The sequence below is a fragment of the Talpa europaea genome, assembly GCF_964194135.1.
Source record: "Talpa europaea genome assembly, chromosome: 6".
Lineage (NCBI taxonomy): Eukaryota > Metazoa > Chordata > Mammalia > Eulipotyphla > Talpidae > Talpa > Talpa europaea.
Window position 1 is genome coordinate 46,299,070 of NC_140072.1, and position 19,341 is coordinate 46,318,410.

A 19,341-nucleotide genomic window follows, 5' to 3' on the forward strand; every position below is an offset into this window, starting at 1 on the left:
ACTGCTGTGGTCCCTAATGTCAACCCCCTCTGACTTCTGCAGCTGCAGCCACTCCCTTGGCTTAGCAAGCACCCATTCTTGTTTGAAAAACCCAGAGTTTCAAGAACTCCGACTAAGAAATGGTTTTCCCTATTTCTCTGCAACTTGAGTCTACTCTTAACTTTCATAGGTATGGGGGTGAGATGGGACATGGAGGTGAAATGGGATGGTAGGATTACTGTGAATGAACCTGTTCTTCCAACTTTCTGAAAGGGAATGATGGTGTGATCTTTCCAGGGGCCCACAGCCTAGCTGGATTTCTTGGCTCATGTTCTGGCTGAGGAAGCAAACAGACTTTCCTTGGCAGAGCTGACACAAAATGGTTTGCCACAGTGGCCACTGCATCTCAGCACTGGCCTGATAGCCTCTGCTTTTGTGAGAGCACTTGGGAGGGATTTAACCTGTTTTTACACAGGTTCATCCTAAATTGAAAAGGAAAAATTTCCCTGCACTGGAGCAGAACCAGCTCACTCTGTGGTGAAAGCACAGGCTCTTTTAAGGATTGGAATAGGGGAAGTGGCACCGTGGGCCAAGATCTTATCCTGCTCTACCATTTGTTGAGGTCACTCTGTCAGCCGGCCAGCCTTGACCTCTGAGCCTTAACCTGGTCTTTTAAACGGAAGCACCTGAAGTGCTCTAGGCCTTTCATATTAGTTCGAAGAGGGAGGAAGTATGTGCGGGCAAGGAAGTGCTGGATTCTGCCTCCTGCAGGGAGCTGCCTGGCTGTGAAGTGGGGCGAAGGGATCAGGTTTCAGAGATGGGGCAGAACCCACTGCTTTCACATCAGAGCTTGAATTACCAATAGAAAGAAAAACATTTTTATTTTAGGTTATAAGAGAAATAAAAGCTAAACTTACTACTCTTAAGTCAGTGCAAAGGTAACATTGTTTTGCTCACATATAAGTTTTGCAGGTTTTCCTCATCAGGAAAACTGTCTGGTCTGCTGCTTTTTCATCATTGAGGTGGCGCCTTTTCACTCATTCAGCTGGCAGAGCAAAGCTGATCCCTTGGAAATCCAGTAATCCTTGGAGTGTTTGGAGGGTAAGAGGATGGTCACCACAAAGTTGGTTGAGTGGCCTAGTTAAGTACATGGGGGAAAGAAAGGATACAGGTTACTTAAAGAAAAACCCCTTGATACAAAGAGCACTGTACTAGAAGTCAAGACACTTGGCTGTCAGACCTGACTCTACCCCTAAAAGTGAGGGACAAATAGTCTATGGAGTTTAGTTTTATCCCTCTAAAGATGTTAGAACAAATGGTCTTTTAGAATCTGTCCAACGTAGACTTTATACAACTATGACTATGTTTCAAGTTCTCTGCAGTCTGATTCTGGGTGTAGGATTAGGCATGAGCCTTAATTGGGACTCAGGGGCTGCATTTGGTATATTGAGCATCCATTCAGATCCATTCATCTGTCAGCTATTATTTCTGCAAATGTTATCACCCTTCCCTTCTCTCTATTTCCTCCTTCCAAATCATCTACTAGATAAATGTTGGAAATCTTGGTGTTTTCCGCAATGTCACTTTAATTTTTAAAAATTGCACTGGGCAGGGTGTGAAAGTATACATCTGTAGAGGTTTGAACCGACAGCCCCAGAGCAGACACAAAGATGTAAACCTACTTTACCTCAATAAACATAATTTGGAAAAAAATTGCACTATGCTGTATTTTGAGAGATTTCCTCAGCTCACTTGATTTGCTTACTCTTTAGCTGTCTATGTTCAATACTTAGCTTATCTGTTGCGATGGCTTTCTTTTTTTGGTTCTTTTTCTTTCAGGACTGTATCTCAATTTCATAACTCAAATGTCCCTTTTTGCAGTATGAATTTCCATTTATTATGGAATATATTTTCTTTGAGTCTCAATGTATTTGGTGAGAGACAGAGATTTTAGTGTTTGCAGAGCACATGGCTTTGAAATTAGAAGTCATTACTCACTAAACAATATTCTAGACATTAGACTAGTAAAAGCAAGCATTCGTTTCATGACATTAATCCACACGCAGCTTTCAAGTATATAGAATTTCTAACATTTATAAATTTGACCTCATTTTAAGCCTAATTGGCCCAAGAGCTCCCTCTGCACATTCGAGCTTAGCATTTGCACTTTGATTGTATCTTGCATTTGGTCTTTATTGGTACCAATTTCAGAATCTCCTTACCTGTGGTTGACAGAGTGCCTGCCCTGGCGCCGGTTTTATAAAGTGGGGAGTGGTAAAGTGTTGGGTGTGGCTCATAGTTTTGTTGAGGTTCAAAATGCACCACAGGCAGCATTGGATTCATCTGTCCAGGCAGTGCATCTTTTATCACCATCTCCTTATCATCCCATCGAGAAGCATCCATGAATATCCCATGAACGAGAACGCCATCCTCAGGAGAGGGCAACTGAAAGATATCCCGGGTGAAAAGGTCAGAAGAGGAAAAGAGGATCAAAAGTGGCAGGCTGTCTCCTATTTCCCATTACTTAATTTTCAGAAGCACTAGAGACTGGTGCTGTTACCTATATTTTAGGGTGAATACTGATGTTCTGAAAGGTAAGATAACTTGCTTTTTCTTTAATCTCTGACTTTTCAAACTCCACCAGGATGTCTAACAGGGAATACCTGTGTCCCTCCCCCCCATCACTCCCAGAAGCCTAGTTAGGGCCTTAAGACTCTCTGGTATCACGATATTATGTTTTTCCTCTTTTCATGAGAAGCAGATGGGATAAGAAGGCTGTGATCATCACCTATTTATTTTTAGTGAGGTCTTTCAAGGATTTGGGTGCCTTCCTAGAAGACAGATTATATATTTGCAATATTTGCAGAGTGCCTATGGAAAGTCCCACCCCCCCATTTTTTTTTTTAAAGAAATCATGCTTGATTTCTTAAATCCTTCTGAATTAGTGTGATTCCCTCAGTGTGATTGACTGTTGCCACTGGTAAACAATTTCTGCCAATTATGGACTTCTATGTCACCATTTCTCAAACATTAAGTGAATTTGGCCAGTTCTGGTGTCCTAGACCTTTGGGTAATTAGAGCTTTAGACCTTCAGGCAGAGGACCAAGCAGTGTGGGCACAAGTAGTGCATTTTATAGTGACTAAGAGGATGGTAAGCTCTCTTTGGCTGGACTTTACTTTCCAGTGTCCTGAACTTTGTCTCTAGGGGGTGGCAGGGTAGAGTGGGTTTTCCTGGCTTGGGGGATGCTATATGAACCTGTGCAGGTTTGCCTTGTAGAGGCTGGAAACCATCCTGCTCTCCACGTGCCAAGTCCTGTGTAGGTGCCACCTGGCATGTTCCAAAGGGGGCTCATTCCCCTAAATTGCACAAAGGAGGCAAGTGAGCTAACACAAAGGTTCTGCTTGTTTGTAATAGAACTAAAGCTCTTCTAAATACAGGATCTTGCAAATATTTGCAGGAGAACCTGGAGATGGGCTAGCTATGCAATTTGAGGTGTTAGGGAAGTCGTGCAGGACCTTACATCATATGAAATATTGAATGACAGCAGGACAGAGCTTTGCCACCACAACAGCCACGGGGACACTACCTCCATGTCCATAGGTAGTTCTTGTCCAAACTGTATTGTCTTGGCAGCTTCTGTGACTGCAGCTTGATCCCGGTAGGTAGCAATAATGTTGTACTTGAAACTCAGCTCATCAATAGGCAAATTGTATTTCCGAGCATGATTTTGAAGAGTTCCTGTAAACATGAAAACCAGAAAGACTAGTCTTCCAAGAACACCGCTACTGCCCAAATATGGTCCCAACTTGCCCCAACCAAGCTGCTCTAGCACTAGAGGGCTTCCTCTCCTTGAGAAGATCTAACCACCATCTCTTTATTCTGAGTTAGGCCTAGAGAGAGGAAGTGTGTGGTGATGCTGGGAGAGTGGAGCCAAGGCTTGTACAAGTTTTGCTCATGGTTGGGAAGACAGAAGGGGAAAAGGCCACACCTGAAGTGTACTTTCCTGCCAGTGAAGGGGTTTCAGAGTTCTAAATCCCCACCCCCACTTTAGCATCTTGCTCAATGTGTCTTATATGGGCTGTTATTAGGGATTCAGAATGAGATAGAATAAGGGCTGCGCTAATGAGCATCTTGTAGCTCAGAAGCCCTGGCCCCTCTGGGAGAACGTAGCCAGAATCTCCATGGGCTGCTGGAGGGACATGAGGAGGATTTTTAGAGGGAAATAAGCTGCTAGGAGTTGGGCTAGAGCAGGTGGGGAGCAGGGGACCTTGAGCCTGGGGTCACATGGGAAACTGGGGCACTTTCTGTGTTCACAGGGCCAGCACACTTGCACCTGTGTAACCTGAGAGGGGCAGGGATTAGTTGTTGGGCAATACCTGCTATTTCTGCTCTCCTTTCCCCTGGCAAGCGAGGAAGAGCAGACGGAGACTTGTTGGACAGCCCTATAATCACCAGCCACAGGCAGGCCATCCGTAGCCATGACATTTTCCCAGTTTCTACAACCCAGTATGTAGCAAATTATGGTATTTGTAGGGAAAGCAATCATACCTGTTAGAAATCCTTGAGGAAAGAAGAAACCAGAGATCCAGAAGGACTTAGGCTGTCCTCTTTTGAGCCACAACTAAAGGAGAAATGCATACCATGTTGTAATTTTTTATCCCACCGAGATGAAGTTTATCATTTAAGTCAAAGTTATATTTTGGAGAACCTCTTAGAAGTCAGAATCTAAATCAGTCCTAAGTGAGTCACCAGCCCCATTGTCATTGCCTGCCCTGTCCCAGCTCCTCACCCACCAGCCTGTCCCTAAACCCAGAACCTGGTTATAACAGGGGGCATAGAAGAGGGAGATGCTGGTTGGCAAGGGCACATTGGCAATTTGGACCCACGTCAGACTGGTTCTGTATCTCACAGTGGGGTCCCATGAACTAGACCTGAAACTCCAAGGATGGCCTGGAATTAAAATGGAATGTGGGTAGAGGAAGTTGGGGATAAGGGCCTGTGGTAAGCTACATTATAATCAGCATAAAGCTTTCAAAGTGATGCTACGCTGGAAGCTTCTGGTTTTTGGGCTCAGACAACCTCTCAACAGCTGTGAATTTTGCAGCTAACTAGAGCTTCCTAAGGACCTTAGGAGCAATCATGTTGCCAGATTCATCAAATCCCACATGAATGACTTTTCTTACATCCACAAATGCAGTCCTCAGAATAAGGTCTTTGACCCATGATGCCAGTGGCTTCAGGGATGGATAGGCTGTGTTGGACCAGAGAGAGGGAACCTGGTTGTTTAGGAAACTGTTATACACCTTTTCCATTTCTTCAGACATCACTACAAGTCCAGCAATAGCTTTGTTGAGCATTTCTAGAGAAGTCTGAAAGAACAGATATCATTATCAGGTGGGAATGACATTCATGGCTGCTGCCAGGTACCTCCATTATTGGTGGATATTATTGTTTGACCAAAAGTGGCCATGGGGCAACTTGAGAGCTACATTTCTTCACTTACATGTTCAAATATTCAAGGAAGATTTAATATATGTGAGGCACAAGGGAAACAAAGATACTACCTGCTTTTCAGGAAGTTCACTGCTTATTGGGGAGCTATACTCATAGAGGGAAAATTATAGAACAAGATGGTGCACTGTACACAAAAGGACAGTGGCAGACCCAGATGCTGAAAATGATGGAGCCCCGAGGAGGGGTTCCTAATCATCCAGTGGTGGAGGCAAGAGCTGGTGTTCCAGGAAGGCTTTATGCGGGAAGTGATATTTGGACTTGTCTATCTTGAGGAGGTGAAACAACATAATGTGAAGAGGGAGGAGAGGACCAACACTATTATTTTTGACTAATAGTATTAGCTGGGCCCAGAACAAACCACCTGGTCTATGTTTCCCAGTCACCCCTGCAGCTGAGGTTTGGCCCTGTGGGATACAAGATGAAATGATGTATGCAATTTCTAGAATACATTTTTTTTTTTAAAGATTTATTTATTTATTTATACAAGCACTGGGTACAGTCAGAAGCGCAGGAGGGTGAGAGAATTCACCAGAGCCAGAGCAGGGAGCAGAGCAGGCAGAAGGACCGAAGTACACTGCTGAGGGGAGCAGCGGGCGGCAGGAGAGGTCTGCGCGCCATGTGGGACCCTCCTCTGGTGGCCGCTCCGCGGCCGGGGAGCAGCCGGGGATAGAACTGGCGCAGCAGAGGCTGCGGGCAGCTTCGCAACCCAGCGCTCAACCGCTGCGCCACCGGGGAGGCCCTCTAGAATACATTTTTATGAGGAAGCTGTTTGCCTTTAGCTTCTCCCCCGCTGCACCCCCCTCCCCACATCTAGCAAAAGGGGTCAGCTGCAGCAGCCACCTTAGACCAAGAGATGGTAGCTACCTGTTGAATCTGGAAGAGAAAATTCCTGAGCTGGAATCCTCTGATTAGCTCACAAAACAAGATTAACTTCCTGCCCTACCTCTGGGCTGTTAGTGAGAGAAAAGTGAATTTCTACTTTGTTTTAGACACAGTGTTTGGGCCTCTTTATCACAGTAGCTTAATCTGTACTCCGATTCATTCAGTATAAATGATGAGCCTTTACCTGGCTCCCTGGACTGCTGACATTGTATTTACTGTGACTAGGTGCTGGAGTCCAGGGTGAAGGCTTGAAGTGTTCAGCTAACCTTCTTCCCCCTAACCCACAAGTCAATGCATTGCCAGCAATGCCAGTAACATTGGAGGTTGCTTTTCTAGCATGGACAGATAGTCTTTGGCTTTAGAAGACTGATCCCAGATGTCCTCCCCCATCTTATCACTGAAACTTGACTCTGTGCAAAGTATTTAGTTCCCTGCTCGGCAGTAAAACTTTTCCTGTTAGTAGTGCACAATATTCTCTTTAATAGTTTTTGTGTTTCTCTTATCAAAGTTCTGCACAGAGAAATCAGGAAGACCTTTAGCCTTCATTATAAATTCAAGGGCATCTGAAGAGAAAGTACTCTTGAGCATAAGGCAAAGGACCAAACAATTATTCTCAGATTTTAGTTGCAGTGAAATCATCTGGGGGATTTATTTAAAATTCATATTTCCAGGAATTCCTCAAGGAATTCTAACTTGGCGGATCTGGAGAGGGATCAGAGATTCTACATTTAGAACATGCCAGGTAGCAGATACTACAGTAGATTTTGTGGCCACATTGTTTTCACAGTCTTTATAAAGACTATGCTATGAAATGCAAACCAGACACAGGAACAGTACTCAGGCATCCCTGGTGGTGCAGGCGGTTGAGCACCACACTGTGGAGCTGCCTGCAGCCTTTGCAGTGCTGATTCCATCCCGGCCAGCCAGCGAGATACCCACATGGCGCGGCAGACCTCTCCTGTCTCACCTACTGCTCCCCTCAGCAGTGTATTTCAATCAGTCTGCCTGTTCTGTTCCCCACTCTGTCTCTGGTGAATCCTCTCACTCTCCCAAGCCTCTGGCCTGTACCCCGGTTCTTGTATAAAAATAAATAAATCTTTTTTTAAAAAAAAAAAGAACAGTACTCAATCTCTCCCACTGAGTGCTTAGTCCCTGGTCAAATTTTTAGTGAGTCAATGGTAATTTTAAGTTAGGGTCATGAGGAGATGGAGGATTTGTTATATACTCACTAAACCATTAGTAGAAAAAGGGAAGACAGACTTGTTAGAGGAGGTACATTCAATTTTAGACCAGTGGGTCTTGAAGAGTTGTGAGTATATCCAAATGGAACTGTTGAAGTGATGGGAAGGGAAAAGTCTAAGCCCACTCATATTATCATACAATTTTCTACAAAGCTTTGAAACCCAACGGCAGTGATGGCCGTGAGTGCCCATACATGGATTAACTTCAGCAGACTGTTAAACCGGTCCACTTCTTGTCCCAGAACGGTGGTCAAGGAGTTAAGCCGTCCTTGAGGATCCTTGACGAAAAGGCTCTCAAAAGCAGTCTCCATTTCTAGTTTTTCTGAAACACACACAGAGGATTCCTCAGGTGAATTACCATTGATTTCCTTCTTCATAATAATACATCATAATAATAATTCAGTTACCTAAACCTTTTGTGAAGGTTGTGCCTGGGCCTATTCTAATGGGAGTCAGGTTGTGCAGACTTCAGTGGTAAACACTAGCATCCTTTATCCATCTAGTCCTCTATTGTATGTTTATTAAAAATTAATTCAATATTAACAGAACTTACTACTCAAGTAGACATTCTTTTGAAGGCCTGTTTTAAGCAGTAGCTTAGCAGCTTTTGGGGTGTCATAGGTCCCTTTCCGCTAGTGGCTTTTAGAGAAGTGGTAGTTTTTTAAAAAAAGTATTTAATGAAGCACCATTGTTTTATATCCTTAGTCATATTTTGACAGTATAGGATTTCTCCCCTCAGGTGGGGTCACTGTTAAACTCTCCCACCACCAAAGCTCTCAAAGACTCTTTTTTGATACCATGGTATAAGAAATATTAGTCTTCATCCCTGTCTCCTGGGATCCTCTGTCTCTAAGGATTCCTAAAACCCTTGTCATTTCTCAAGAGATAAAGAGTGAGAGCATCATTTTAAAAATCTTTTAAATTTGGTTTTTGACCCTGGCTCCTGAGTGATAAAGGAGAGAGGAGTGTTTTGTTATTTACAAGAAGCCCCTTTCACCACTCTAAAGTTTATGTTAGGTGACTTTGGGAAAGCACCCTAAGGATGGGAAGGGGGACTGGTTGTCAGGGGACCCACCCAGTGACTAGAGAATTGAAACTTTCAACTCCACCCTCTGATTTCTCTTGAGGGGAGAGGGCCGAGCTTGAGTTAATCACTAATGGCCAGTGATTTTAGTCAATCATGACTAGGAATGAAGCTTCTCCGAAACCTTTTACTAAAGGGATCTGGAGAGCTTCTGTGCTGGCAGGATGGTTTCCTGACCCCAAGAGGACAGAAAATCTTGCACTTGGGTCTCTTCTGGATCTTCCCCTAGGTACCTCTTCATTTGGCAGTTGATCTGTAGCTTTTCTTATACCCTATAAATTTACCTGTAAATAAGTGTTTCACTGAGTTCTATGAGTTTTCTAGCAAATTATAGAACTCGAGAAAGGGGTTGTGGGGACTCTTGACTTTGAATTAGCTGATCAGAAGTACAGGTCACAATCTAGGATTTGTGACAGGCATCTGCAGTGGGGAAAAGTTCTGTATCCTGTGGGGTCTGAGGACTGAGTCCTTATCCTGTGGGGTCTGTAATAACTCTGGGTAATTAGTGTTGTATCTGAATTGCAGAATCCCCGGTTGGGATCTAGAGAGTTGGAGATTGCTTATTATGAGTGAAAACCCCCACATTTGTGTCAGAAATGTAGTAGAGAAACACAGTTGACTTTTACAATAGATCAAGAAATCTATGGTCACTTTAGAGTGAAAATAAATCTCTGTGATCATTCAGGAAGATTCCTGAACTCACTAGAAAAGGTGAAATTAATTTGGCCATTTTTCTTGGAAAAAAAATGAAATGGAGTCTAAGGCAGGGCTGTCTAATGGGACATCTCAGTTGATGGAAATGTTCTCTTATCTGTGTTGCCCAACAAACATTTGAAATGTGGCTACTGTTAAGTGAGGAAATGAATTTTAAATTTCATTTAAATTTAAGTAGCCATATTGGGGCTAGTGGACAGGTCTAGAGATATTAGGAAGCTCGAGAAAAAGTCTGATTCAAGTTACCTTGGGCTAGAAACCAACAACTTGTTGCTAATGCTCTCGCAGTTGAGATGTCAGGATGTTGCAGGCTTTTAGTTTATAAATGAGAGCATCACATCAGAAGAGCATTCCATGTCAAGAATAATAACTAGTATGTTTATGTAATAAACAGATTTAGACACCTGTGTATCACTCAGCTCTCTGAGTTTATTCCTAAAAAGTCCCATTATATACAAATGCCAGGAATTATTTATTACCTGGAACTCTGGTCTGAATAGAAGCAACAAGTTCTTGGACAATTTCATCATTGCTTTTCCCCTCTCCACCAGATGATGACCTTGGCTGAACCTCAAGTATGACATTGATTAAAGTGTTGGTCTCTTTGTGCTGTAATGATGGGAGGAGATAGAACAGTGAAGACACAAATTCTCAAAAAAAAAAAAAAACAAAACCCACAAGGAATAAAAAAAAAAAACAAGTTATAGCACATATAGTTTACTTACAGAAATAAAGGCAGTTATCAAAAACAAGAGAATTTTATTTTTTATATTGCAGACAGCGTGGGTAAAATGTGCCCATTGGAAATGCACAATGTATAGTTGTCAGTATTAAATTTTCCTGGTTGAACAATAATATGGATGTACTGAATGCCAATGAATTGAATACTTAATGATGTTAAAATGATAAATTCATGTTTTATATATTTTACCACAATGAGAAATGGTTAAAAAAATTAGCTTATAATTTCAAAGGCAGTCATAAAAGGAAGAAATAATGAGAATGCAGTTTTAGAACATACTTTTATTTAAAATATTTTCCTTAACTAGTAGAATATTATGGCTTATTTATTATGTAAAATTTAGAAAACACAGAGAAGTATAAAAGAAGAAATATTCATAATCCTGCTTTGCGGGGATATTTATACCTTTAGTTTACCCTCCCCCCCCGCCCATCCCTTGACATTTTCTTTATATATGTACATATAGTTTAAAGCACTGAATCCATACAACTTATGTAGTACTCATTCTCAGTTTAATAAACATTTTCTTACATCGCTGAAAAACATGACTCACACTTTAAGTGACTATGTGACATTCATAGTTGTATGACTGCACCGTAATTAATACAATTGTTTACTATTTTGGACATTTCTAGTTTTTAGATTTTATAGAACTCTGTGACTAGAGTAACTGTATATGAATTTCATCCACTAGTTTTGAAATTCTTCAAATGACATTACTAAAGGAATATTTTAAAAACTGGGTATTACTACATAGGTTTATAAAAACATACCATTTACATTCTCAACAATATTGCTCAAAATCTCTTTTCAAATTTAATAGGTAAAGAAATAGTTCTGTTTTGCTTTTCTTTGAGGATTAGCAGTTAAACAGTTAAAAATATGTTCACTGGCCATCTCTATTATATCTTTATACAATTTTCAAGTATTTTGTATTTTTGATTTTAAGTGTTTCTTATTATTGATTTATAGAAGTAAATCTATAGTGAGAATAATTTATTTTTCTCCAATTTTTTTATGGTAAAATACCCACAAAAATTGCCATCTATTTTATTATTTTTTTAAAGATTTATTTATTTAAGATTACAAGAACTGGGGTACAGGCCAGAGGCACAGGAGGAGAGAGGATCCACCAGAGACAGCGGGGAACAGAACAGGTAGATAGACCAAAGCACACTGCTGAGAGGAGAAGCAGGCGAGCCAGGAGAGGTCTGCTGCACCATGTGGGTAGCTCCCCAGCCAGGGATTGAACTTGAGCTGCAGAGGCTGTGGGCAGCTTCACAGTGTTGTGCTCATTCTCTTGTGCCACCAGGGAGGCCCCATCTTAATTATTTTTAAGCATGCAGTTTAGCTATATTAAATACAATAATGATGCGAGGCAACCATCGCCATTATCAATCTCCATAACTCTTTTCATCTTGTAAAACTGAAACTCTGTATCCATTAGATAAATAACTCTTCATTCTTCTCTCTCCCTAACCCCTGGCAGCCATCATCCATGTCTGGCTCTATGATTTTGATCTAAATACCCACGTGGCATTACACAGTATTGTCTTTATGTGACTGATATTTCAATTAGCTTCATGTTTTGAAGCTTCATCTATGTTGTAGGATACTGCAGAATTTCCTCCCCCTTTAAGGTAGAATAATATTGCACTGTGTGTATAGACCATTTTTTGCTTATCCATTTATCCATTGATGGAAATTTGGGTCGGTTCCATAGTTTAGCTATTGTGAATAGTGCTGCTATGAATATGGGTGTACAAATATCTGTTCTTGTCCCTATTATCAATTATTTTGGGTGGAATTGGAATTGCGAGGTTACATGGTATTTCTAATTTTAAGTTTTTGAAGAATTGCCATACTGTTTTCCAAAGTGACTATATCATTTCATACTCTCACCAGCAGTGTACAAGTGTTCCAATTTCTCCATATCCTTGCCGACATTTGCTTTTTCATTCTTCTTTTTTTTTTTTGTTTTTGGATAGTAGCCATCCTAACAGATGTGCCATGGTTGTTTTGATTTGCATTTCCCTAATGATTAGTGATGTTAAGCATCTTTCATGTGATTATTGACTATTAGTTTATAAATGACAGCACCACATCAGAAGAGCATGTCATGTCGAGAACAATAACTAGTATGTTTATGTAATAAATAGATTTGGACACCTATTTATCTTTGGAGAAATATCTCTTCTTTAACCATCTTTGAATTGAGTTGCTTGTTTTTTTGTTGTTGAGTTTTAGGAATTCTCTATATAGTAATTATTAGGTATATAATTTACAAATATTTTCTCCCATTTGGTGGGAGAAAATTCTGTTGATAGTGTTATTTGATGCACAAAATTAAAAAAAATTATGAAATCCAAATTTTTTATCTTTTTTTCATTTCCTGTGTCTTTAGTATCATATCCAAAAATAATTGCCAAATCCAACATTGCCTTATGTTTTCTTCTAAGAGTTTTATTATTTTAGGTATTACATTCAGGTCTTTGATCCATTTTGAATTAATTTTTTTATGAATTCATATGGTTTCACCTAAAGGTTCAACTTAGTTCTTTTGCATGTGAATCTACAGTTTTCTCTGCATCATGTTAAACCATTGTGCTTTCCCTGTTGAATCGTCTTGATGTCCTTGTCGAAAATCATTTGCTTATGAGAGTTTATTCTCTATTCTATTCCATAGGTGTGCCTATATGTCTATCTTTATGCCAGTACCGTACTGTTTTATAATTACAATAGTTTTATTGATTTCTAACTTTATCCTAACACTGTGGTTGGAGAAAATGCTTTGAATGATACCTTTTAAAAACTGTTGATAATTTATGGTCTACCCTGGAAAATGTCCTATGCATAGGTAGTTAGCTTTTTTTTTTTTAAACTACAAGATTTTTTTTTTTAAAGATGTATTTATTTATTTATTTATTTATTTTGGTACTTACAAAAAAAAGGCTTTATTAACATTTTCAATCAGTAAAGTGACTCTAAAATTAACTATGAAAATTACTAATCTCTAAATAAAATTTAGTTCTCCTATTAAAACACATATAAGTAACAAAATAACATTAAAGTATAATAAAATTCAGTATATCACCAATTGTAAGACTTTGAAAATCAAATTTTCAGCATTTTTATTCCCTTCTAAATAGCTAATTAGAATTGATGCAAATGCTACTTGCCACCAGAAAAGTTAGGTTTTCTAAAACATTTGGGAATAATCAAGAAAAATTATGCCTATATAATGGAATACAATGGGACAATTAAAAGGAATGAGGTATGTCCATACATTTACACATGAAAAGAAGCCCTCAATATATTTTTGGCTAATACAAATATTGCAAGAACATATGGAGTTGATCCTTGAACTATGGGGGTCCACTTATATGTGAATTTCCTTGTAAACAAATGATGTAAACTTGAATTGTACATAGAGTACTCTCAATGTGCTTTCTCTTCTTGTAATTTTCTTAATAACATTTTGTTTTCTCTAACTTCCTGTACTGTAATACTGTATATTATACATGTAACATACAAAAATGAGAGTAAATCAATCATCTGTTATTGGCAAGGGTTCCAGTCAATAATAGGCTATTAGTAGTAATTTTTTTTTTATATAAGAAGACTATTTCATGGCAGGGTTACATTTGCTATGCTTCTCAACTTCCTGTATATTTTCTTGATACTGTTTGCAGTTTGAGACACCTGGCCCCTTCTTCTCAGCTAAAAATGGTATGTAAGTTTAATTGCCAGACTATTTTTGAATCATATTTTTAATGTGGGTCCTGCACACACATAATTAAATTTGATTTTTTCCTACTAATCTGTCTTACACCAATTTAATACTAGACATACCAAATAACCCAAAACATTCTTTGAGAAGGAAAATTTTTCTGTCCCAATAGTATTTTGACTTTAAGGCCCATAGATTTAATGTTTGTACACAAATTTTAGAGCTCAGTAGGCCATCCTTGAATATTGGTATTATACTGGTATTATATATACAAAATATTGGTTATATATATACAAAATGTTATCCTTGAATAATACCTACTCAGGAAATCAGCTCCTACGTTAAGATTGTTATAATATAAAAAACTTTACCAAAACATTTAACAAAAATTACCTCAGACTCCAGGTGTCAGATAAGAAAGTTTCTACATCAGAAGACTATGGGTATTTTGGTGGTAGGTGTGGTACAGTAACATACATCTGAAGAGGTATGAACCTTTAACTCCAAATCACATACAGTGATGTAAACTAAAATTACCTCAATTAAAAAATACTACATTAAAAATAAAAAAATTAAAAAATAATATTGTTATCTGATTTAGTGATTTCTTTTTTTTAAAAATAAATTTTATTTTTATATTCCCCATACAATTGCAATCCCCTTATTTTGACCCCAATCCCTTCCCTCCCCGCCTCCCACCCCTCATAGAGTGTCTCTGGTTCATAGTTTTTTGTTGATTTTGATTTTCACTTTCTTATAGTTATTCATTTTCCTGGTCCCTTATTTAAATTTTCTAGATTCCTGCTATGAGTGAGATCATCCGGTATTTTCCTTTTTCTTTCTGGCTTATTTTGCTGAGCATGATCCCTTCCAGCTCCATCCATGTTGCTGCAAACTGCATGTGTTTATCTTTTTTGAATGCTGAGTAATATTCCATGGTGTATATGTACCACATCTTCTTGATCCAGTCATCTATTTTTGGGCATTTGGGCTGTTTCCAAAGCTTAGCTATTGTAAATAGTGCTGCTATAAACATAGGGGTGCAGGTGCTCTTTGGAATTGATGTTTCTGTGTCCTTTGGGTAAATACCTAGGAGTGGAATTGCTGGATCATACGGAAGCTCTAGGTTTAGTAGGTCCAGAAATCTCCACACAGCTCTCCATAGTGGTTGGACCAGTTTGCACTCCCACCAACAGTGCAGAAGAGTTCCTTTTTCTCCACATCCTCGCCAACATTTGTTGTTGCTAGTTTTTTTAATATGTGCCATTCTCACTGGTGTAAGATGGTATCTCATGGTAGTTTTGATTTGCATTTCCCTGATTACAAATGATGTTGAACATTTTTTCATATGCCTGTTGACCATTTGCATTTCCTCTTCAGAGAAGTTTCTTTTTAGCTCTTCTGCCCATTTTTTGACAGGATTATTTTATTTATACAAGCACTGGGTACAGTCAGAAGCGTGGGAGGGTAAGAGAATTCACCAGAGCCAGTGTGGAGAGCAGAACAGACAGAGTGACGAAATACACTGCTGAGGGGAGCAGCGGGCGGCAGGAGAGGTCTGCACGCCATGTGGGACCCTCACCAGCAGCTGGGTATCGAACTGGCGCTGCAGAGGCTCCGGGCAGCTTCCCAACCCAGCGCTCAATCGCTGTGCCACCGGGGAGGCCCAGTAGTTAGCTTTTTATGTCTTTTTCTTTTGTTGGTTTCAAAAATGTCTTGCTTTGTAAGTCGGTCTTTTAATTTATTATCAACTTTTTTTGATAAAGTCACATCTTTTGGCTCTTTCTAATGTGTTTTCTTTTTCAATTGCTTTTCATGCTTAGAAATTTCTAAGCTTAATATTCTCAATTGTTCTTCTATTCTGAAACACGATCTCTCTCTCACGTATATTTATTGGAACCTCTTACAAACCTTCTTTATGTAGCTCTCATGCAGGTCTTGTGGTGAAGGTTATTCTTTTTGTCTTTCATGTTTAGATGCCCCTGTGCAGTAAGGTCTCCAGATGGGTGGTGGGATGTGTATAGCATTGTCTAAGGCCTTTTAGATGTATCCCGTTTCAGTTGGGAGAGTCTGTGGCTTTGAAACCCCTATCACCACACTCTTCAATCACTGACCTGACAGAGGAGCTGTGAACCTGGGATTTTTAGATCTTTATTGTTAAAATTATATTTCATATGCTAGATATCCTTACAAATATTACTTTGACATACTGATTAGGTCTTAAACACATATAAGAAGTGGGATTTTTTAAAAAACTTAATACCATAGCTAAATTTTTTTTTAATATTAAATTTTATTTTATATTCCCCCATACAATTGCAAACGCCCCATTCTGACCCCAATCCTTCCCCTCCCGCCCCCCACCCCCCAAAAAGTGTCTCTGGTTCATAGTTTTTTGTTGATTTTGATTTTCACTTTCTTATATTCATTTTCCTGGTCCCTTATTTAAGTTTTCTAGATTCCTGCTATGAGTGAGACCATCCGGTATTTTTCTTTTTCTTTTTGGCTTATTTCGCTGAGCATGATCCCTTCCAGCGCCATCCATGTTGCTGCAAACTGCATGTGTTTATCTTTTTTGAATGCTGAGTAATATTCCATGGTATATATGTACCACATCTTCTTGATCCAGTCATCTATTTTTGGGCATTTGGGCTGTTTCCAAAGCTTAGCTATTGTAAACAGTGCTGCTATAAACATAGGGGTGCAGGTGCTCTTTGGAATTGATGTTTCTGTGTCCTTTGGGTAAATACCTAGGAGTGGAATTGCTGGATCATATGGAAGCTCTAGGTTTAGTAGGTCCAGAAATCTCCACACAGCTCTCCATAGTGGTTGGACCAGTTTGCACTCCCACCAACAGTGCAGAAGAGTTCCTTTTTCTCCACACCCTCGCCAACATTTGTTGTTGCTAGTTTTTTTAATATGTGCCATTCTCACTGGTGTAAGATGGTATCTCATGGTAGTTTTGATTTGCATTTCCCTGATGACAAGTGATGTTGAACATTTTTTCATATGTCTGTTGGCCATTTGCATTTCCTCTTCAGAGAAGTTTCTTTTTAGCTCTTCTGCCCATTTTTTGACTGGTTTATTTTCTTTGTTGTTGCTGAGTCTCATCAGCTCTTTGCAGATTTTTGTGATCAGTCCTTTATCATTAGTGTTGGGTGCAAAAATGTTCTCCCAGTTGGTGGGGTTTCTCTTTGTTTTTGTTATTGTCTCTTTTGCTGTGCAGAAGCTCTTTAATTTGATGTAGTCCCAGCTGTTTATCTTTGTCTTCACTATCACTGCTTTGGGTGATGTGTCTGTAAAGATGTCTTTGCTGTGCAAATCCCGTAGTGTTTCGCCTATATTTCCTTCTATGTATTTTATGGTTTCAGGTCTCATGTCTAGTTCTTTAATCCATTTTGAGTTGATTTTTGTGTATGGTGTGAGGTAGTGGTCAAGCTTCATTCTTTTGCATGTAGCGACCCAGTTTTCCCAGCACCATTTATTGAACAAACTTTCTTTGCTCCAATCATAGCTAAATATTTTGGTTTCCTTACTCAGTGCCAGTCATTTATAGCTCTCAGTACCATTATAGCTTTGACTTCTTGTTTGTATGGAAGAGTCTTGAAGCATTTAGTACAAGCAGCTTGCTGTTAGTTTCTGTGATAGTAACTGAGTTAGAGACTTCTAGACAGCATCCATTCCCAGTTCTCCTTTAGAGCATACCAAAAGTCTCATTTTTTGGCACCATCCACCTCCATGGGTCACGTGACTATTCTGGTCAATGAAATGCGAGCTGAACTGATGATGTTCTGTGTATATAGGCTCAGCAGTGAAAAGTCTATGCATAATTGTCTAGTCTTTCTCTCTCTATGCTGCAGTGAATGAAGCAGTTATTTGTTCTAGTTAATGCAGCTCAATATAATAGTGCCTATCAAGATTGGCTCCCTGAATGATTGTGTTGAGCAGAGTCCTTCTGTTGACCTGCCAGCATAGTCACTGGGTTAAGTCATCAGGATTTGAGTAATTTTTTTGCTGCTAAGTTCATCTTAAATAATACAGTACTCCATTGTACTTTTTCGGGGAGAGAGTAAGGATGGGGTGGGCTTGACGCTACCATTACCTTTTTCTATGTAACTCCAAACTTTTGCCAGATTATGTGCAGGCATAGCTGCATTTTATTTTTTTTTCTTTTCAACACAGCCCTCCCTACCCCAAAATTAATTGCTTCTGTTTCCTACTGTTTTGTTGAATCTCCTTTCACTGTCTTCCGATTGATTATCCTCTCTCATCATTTCTAGACATTTTATTTTTCTTCAAACTGTATCCAGCTTTATTAAAGATTGTTTCATAATCATGATATTTCAGGCAGGATATGAGCAGGCAATCAGTAACAATATACAGCAACTTTAAAACTCCCCTATTCCATGGGCAATCAAAATCAGAAAGCCACACCAAAATCCACTGAAGTCTTCATTTGAAGCTCTGAACAGGGGAGGTTTAGAGTGAGAGTTGACATTTAGCATGTTGTTTTAACAACTTTTCACAAGCTGACCCTGACTTTCAGGAGATGAAATGGAAATGGCAGGTTTATCCATCTTAAGATCTACAATCTAAAAAAGGAACCACTGCTCTTTTGACGGCTGCCATCTCAATGGTGACACTGAAAAGCCCAGATTGCCTGACATATTGATAAAAACTTTTTTGGAGACAGGTCTCATCAGATCTCTCTGAGTTGAAGGGAGTCAAGTCTATCCTGGGGGCGTAGAGGGAACAGAGGACATAATAATGAATTTTCATTTCCCCACACAGGTATCATTGCCAAGGTGGCCAATGTGTGTCAACATCAAGGAATCCCTCCTCATGGGAACCAAGAGGAGGTCTCTCAAAACTAGGAAGGCAAAAGTTTTCTCCTCCACATCAATCCAGCTTCAGAGATACTCTATTAGTGACATATGCCCTTCCCCAAAAACAACAATGACGTTTTCTGTGTGCTAATAATACAGATTAAAAAAGTAAAACAAAATTCTGCATTTTTATAAAAGTTTATAAAAATTGTATTTCAGATTGTACAGTCACCAGAAATGCACAGTTATCAAAAGGCACACACTTCACTTGGCATCTCTAGCACCTTCAGCTTTCTGGGCCTGGCCTGTTTTGGCCTCTGTTTTCTGTAGGGTAGGATCTGTCTATCCAGCAGCAGCTTTATCCTTTTTCCCTTTGGGTAGCTTCTCTCCCTACTTTGCAGGGACCTTTTTGGCTTGGGCTCTGACTTTGGAAGGTTTAGAAGATGACCTGTGGTCCTTCACCTTGTTTTAGCTCCTTTAGCATCCCCTTTAGCCTTTCCCTTGTATATGCTGCAAGGAAGGAAGCAGGTGCCTCTTCTTTAAGACATTTGAATCCCCATTCTGAAAAGCATATTCAGTTTGTTCCCTACATCACATATGAGATAATTTATGTATCAGTTTTTAAGCC

At 39.6% G+C, this 19,341-nt stretch overlaps 1 protein-coding gene across 1 annotated transcript in view; it reads right to left on the minus strand.

The window, feature by feature from the left end:
• Positions 1-1,012: 1,012 nt before the first annotated feature.
• The window catches only part of DNAH6 (dynein axonemal heavy chain 6), a gene marked incomplete at its 3' end in the record, with an annotated part of 180,030 nt that continues 161,701 nt past the window's right edge, over positions 1,013-19,341 (minus strand). Inside the window, exons 70-76 of the mRNA XM_084235770.1 lie at positions 9,895-10,024; positions 7,812-7,939; positions 5,164-5,349; positions 4,529-4,601; positions 3,567-3,718; positions 2,202-2,424; positions 1,013-1,116 (exon numbers count right to left, since the gene is read on the minus strand). Of these exons, the coding sequence (XP_084091896.1) occupies positions 1,013-1,116; positions 2,202-2,424; positions 3,567-3,718; positions 4,529-4,601; positions 5,164-5,349; positions 7,812-7,939; positions 9,895-10,024 (996 nt within the window). The remainder of the gene's footprint in view (positions 1,117-2,201; positions 2,425-3,566; positions 3,719-4,528; positions 4,602-5,163; positions 5,350-7,811; positions 7,940-9,894; positions 10,025-19,341) is intronic.